The 5,218-nt window shown below is 36.0% G+C and overlaps 1 protein-coding gene across 3 annotated transcripts in view; it reads right to left on the reverse strand.

The window, feature by feature from the left end:
- Positions 1–5,218, reverse strand: part of LOC106878849 (PAN2-PAN3 deadenylation complex subunit Pan3) — an 83,117-nt gene that overhangs the window by 27,761 nt on the left and 50,138 nt on the right. For all 3 annotated transcript variants that reach the window (XM_052973572.1, XM_052973571.1, XM_052973570.1), the window contains one exon: positions 1,625–1,712. In XM_052973572.1, coding sequence (XP_052829532.1) covers positions 1,625–1,712 — 88 coding nt within the window. The remainder of the gene's footprint in view (positions 1–1,624; positions 1,713–5,218) is intronic.

A 5,218-nucleotide genomic window follows, 5' to 3' on the forward strand; every position in this document is an offset into this window, starting at 1 on the left:
ATATGTATGTGCCGGTTTTTCTTTCAGTTTCCGTTTACTAAATTCACTCACAAAGCTTTGGTCAGCTCAGAACAACTACAGTAGAAGACGTTTGTCCAAGGTACAGCATACTGGAGCTTAACCTAAACTCACATGGCTGGGAAGTGAACATCTAAACAAGACATTCATGCATGCAGTAGAGGATCATCTCCAATTAAAGAAAGAATGGAGGGAAAAGCTGGTCTTGGTGTGTATCTAACGCTTAGTATTTGAAATATGGCCATGCGATGGGGTGCAAGTAAATAAAACGACCAGAATCCTTAAGAACCAAATTTAAATAAATAGGTCACAATGACATAATTATTATTAATAAAAAAGAAAAAAATTAATTTCATTTTTAGATTTGGTTTGCAAGATTTTTTCATGTGATTTCGTGTGTTGAAAAAAATTAATGTTATTTTAAAAATTTAAATATAACATTTTAGTCTTTTACATGCTCTAGTAATTTGACTGTAGCCATATTGGGACACCGTCTTGAAGAATTTATTTAAAACAAACCAACCCCAGTACTCCATCTTTTTTTAAAATTGGTACTAATTCTATTTTGTCAAATCCCAAATTTACATACACACACACACACACACACACACACACACACACACACACACATACATACAAGGTGCTTCATTCATTTACCATCTACCATATCCACTCAAGGCTTTGGCCGGCCCAGGGATATAGTAGAAGACACTTCCCAAAGTGTCATGCAGAGGGACTGAACACGTGTGGTTGGGAAGTAAACTTCTTACCACAGAACAATGTAAAGTGGCACAGTTTTAGGCTCTACAAGTATAAAGTAAAAATAAAGTAAAACTAAATAGAAATCATCAGAAAATAAGCCAGAAATATTACGTAGAAAACTTTTCATGATTTCATGTAAGACGTATAATAATATAACAAGTCTGGATAATAAAAATAGTTTAAATTTCAAACCATCCATTAATCTATACCTAATGCTCCTTTGCATGAAATTCTTAGTATTTATATGAGATATAAATATTTCCATCTAAAATTTTCATTTATAGGTCGTGACAAAAGAAATAAAAAACAAAAGCCAAATCAGTTCATTCAGCCCTAAGGACCACATTTGAGATTTCTAAATTGCAGTTTAAATACAAATAATAAATAGGATTTTAGCTTTGAGTAAATATTAAACATATGGATAAAAGTTTCAAAACGTCTTTTATATTTATAAAGGAAATCGTTGAACTCTTAACTATGATACAACCTCAGACTCTCTGTATTTAAAGTGTTCATATTCAAATTAAAATCTTGATGAAAGATTCATCAGTTGGTCAACACCAAATTAATACACACGCACACACAAACGCATACATAAGCACAACTGGTTTCTTTCAGTTTCTATCTACCAAATCTGCTCACAGAGTTTACTCAGCCAGGGACTATAGTAGAAGGCACTGAACCAAACAAGCTTCTTAATTCCACAGACATGTCTATGACTATCTGAATTTATGTCCCAACAAATGTACCACTTGGCTACTTTTAAAAAACGTCCTGCAAAAGAAGTTACCAGCTTGGCCCTTTTTCTCCAAGCTCAAAGGCAAAATGATAAATATATACTTACTTGATAATGAGGGACGAGACTGACATAATTCCCCTGGTTACTGTCGAATGTTAATACATCAAAAATACCGATGCAGTTGATTCGTAATCTGAAAATATAAACAACACATTTTACTGTCCACTTTTCCATACTTGCATGGGCTGGACAGAATTTGTTTTAAGTAGATTTTCTTATGACTGGATGCCTTTCCTGTCACCAACATTCACCTATACCCAGGTGAGGTAATATTTCAACATGACTAGAAATATTTCCACAGAAGATTGGAAATGATGAACAATGCTTGCATGTCAGTAACACTTACAACTATCATGCAATGTCAAGGCAAGAAACAGTAACATTCACACAAACACAATGGACTTTTTTCAGTTTTTGCCTGCTAAATCCATTCACAAGACTTTTGTTGGCTAGGGGCTTTAGTAGAAAACACTTGCCCAAAGTTCTATGAAGTGGGACGAAACCCAAAATTTTGTGGTTGGGAAGCAAACTTCTTAAAACATATACACACCTAAGTGTGAGCATGTAAATATACTTATGCTTATTCATAGATACATATATATACATATACACTTTTGTGTGTGTGAGCGCGCGTGTACACACATGCACACGTATACATATATGTATCTTTTATCTTTTACTGATTTCAGTCATTGGACTGTGGTTATACCACCTTGAAAGATTCCAGTATTTTGTGGAAGACAAGCCTGTCCAAGGAGAAATATTACCTTGCTTAGAAACAGGCAAAGGTTGGTGACATGAGGAATATTCAGACATAGAACCCATGAAGCCATGGGTCAGGCATTAAATGACAATGATATATAGGTGCCTCTGCATGGCTACTTGGGTTAGTGTCCTCTCTTAGAGCCCTGGTCAACCAAAGTTTTTTGAGATAGATTTGGCAGATGGAAGCTGAAAGAAGCTCGTTTTACAAATATATATGTTTGTGTGTGTGTGTGTATCTTGATTTCAGGTGATAGTACATGTGTGTTACCATTATGTATGCACTATCCTTCAGTTCCAATCTTCCCAAAAAGCATCACGTCTAGTCATGGATAATTATTACCTTACTTGGAAAGAGTTGGGGGTTGGCAGGAGGAAGGGAACCTGGCCTTAGATATATCCATCTGTCACAACAAGTTCTACCTGACCCATGCATACATGGAAATGTGGACATTAAAAGTGATGATGATGATGACGATGACAATATACACATGCAGAGCTTTCAGAACTTATTTTCGTCAAGTTGAACAGATCCTCTCTAGAACCAAATATTGTATTTTGTTTGAGGAAAAAAAATATATATATATTTCAAATTGTAAAGTCAAGGAACTTTGGATGCTTAAAACATTTTTGCCATTGAATGCATGGGGGTGATGTTTTGATGTTTTTGTTTCCTCATAACTTTCTGGAAAATGGATATTCAAAAATATAATTTTCTACAAATACATTTTAGAGAGATTATGATTATAACAGAATTTGTGAAAAAATATAATTTGAGTTGGGACACACTGATAATTCAAACACCTCATCAAAATATATGAAAAAACAAAGATGAGGTGTGTGAATTATCCAACCCCATCTGAAGTTTCTTTTTCACATCATATTTGTAGAAAATTTTATTTTTAAAATGTCCAATTTTCAGGTGCTTGGCCAAGTGGTTAGAGTTGCACTCATGATCACCAGATGGTTTAATTCCTGGACCAGGTGGTGTGTTGTGTTCTTGAGTAAAACACTTCATTTCACATTGCTCTAGAGTTGTATGGTAACTGGCATGTCAAGGGATAGACCCACTGCTTTCTCTGCCTGTCTGACATAAAAGGTGACTAAAAGAGATTAAGGTAAGATTTGCATTCCAACCTTGTAAAACCCTCCAACAAACAGACCCATGGGTTGGATGGTTGTTGCCTAAGTGTTGCAGAGGAATCATCCACTAGAAGTGGCAGGGAATCATCAACAAATGTTGGGTGCAGCAATGCACTGTTACAGTGGATGCCCCCATACAAAAACTACTACAACATTTATCAGGAAGATAAGAGGAAATTAAGGTGTGTGAATTATCTGAAACACCTCTCCACCACTTCAAAACATTTTTCAAAACAAATTCAGCTACAACCTTTAGTCTACACCTAAAATGTATCTGTGGAAAATCTCATTAAAAAATAACCATTCCTCATGAGTTTATAAAGAAACAAAGTCAGGGAGTGGAGCACACATTAGTAGTTATGTTGAAAATGCAACTAATGCACCCTGTAAAGTGGTTGGTGATAGAAAGAGCATCAAGGCACAGAAACTAAGGCAGAAACGTTAGCATGCCAGGCGAAATGCTTAGCAGTATTTCGTCTGCCGCTACGTTCTGAGTTCAAATTCCGCCGAGGTCGACTTAGCCTTTCGACCTTTCGGGGTCGATAAATTAAGTACCAGTTACGCACTGGAGATCGATGTAATCGACTTTGTCTGTCCTTGTTTGTCCTCTCTGTGTTTAGCCCCTTGTGGGCAATAAAGAAATAAGAAACTAAGGAAAGTGACATGTGCTAGGACAAATCTATGGAAGAAGCATCTTCAAAAAGTAATAACTTGGACTGCTACAACCTGTCCAAGCCATGCCATCATGGAAATAGAACTTAAGTAGATGACAATGTGGATGGTAATATATAATCATCATCAATGTCACCATCATTTAATGTTCATTTATCCACTATTGCATAGGTCAGAGTGAGGCAGATTTCCTACAGTTGATTGTATTTCCTGATGCCAAACCTCACCTGCTTTACAAGGAAAGTAATATTTCCTGACTGCCAGATATGTTTTACAGGGAAGACTGGAAATGAACAACATTGCTTGTATAACAGTGATGCTTGTTTACATCATGTGATGTCAAAACAAGGATACACAAAAACACACACACACTTACATAAATATACATGAGTGTCTTTTTCCAGTTTTCATTTCACAAATCTATTCATAAGGAAGTGGTCAGTCCAGGGTTATAGTAGAAGACACTTGCCAAAGGCACTGCACAGCAGGACTAAACCCAAGACCATATGATTGAGAAACAAGCTTCTTAGCTAATATACCCATGCCTGCAACTCTAATATACCTCGAAGACTGGGAAAATTAAAAAAAAAAAAAAAAGCATTTGGTATTATTTATTCACCATTACATGTGTTTCATTTCCCAATGAAAACAGTCTTACATTAAACTGAAGGTAACTCAATACTTTTTGTAGAATACAACTTTATTGTTTTTTAACAAGAATAGTATTGACAGTGACTTCAAAGTTTCGGCCAGCTAAGCATTTATCAGATATATATATATATATATAGGCGCAGGCGTGACACCTTGGGCAAATGTCTTCTACTATAGCCTCGGGCCAACCAAAGCCTTGAGTGGATTTGGTAGATGGAAACTGAAAGAAGCCCATCATATATATATGCGTATGTGTGTGCGTGTGTGTGTATCTATATGTATTTGTTCCCACCTCAACCCCATCACTGCTTGACAACTGGTGTTGGTGTGTTTACATTCCTGTAACATAGCAATTCAGCAAAAGAGACTGATAGAATAAGTAGTAGGCTTAAAAAAAACGTCCTGTGGTCA

The sequence above is a fragment of the Octopus bimaculoides genome, chromosome 16, assembly GCF_001194135.2.
Source record: "Octopus bimaculoides isolate UCB-OBI-ISO-001 chromosome 16, ASM119413v2, whole genome shotgun sequence".
Classification (NCBI taxonomy): domain Eukaryota; kingdom Metazoa; phylum Mollusca; class Cephalopoda; order Octopoda; family Octopodidae; genus Octopus; species Octopus bimaculoides.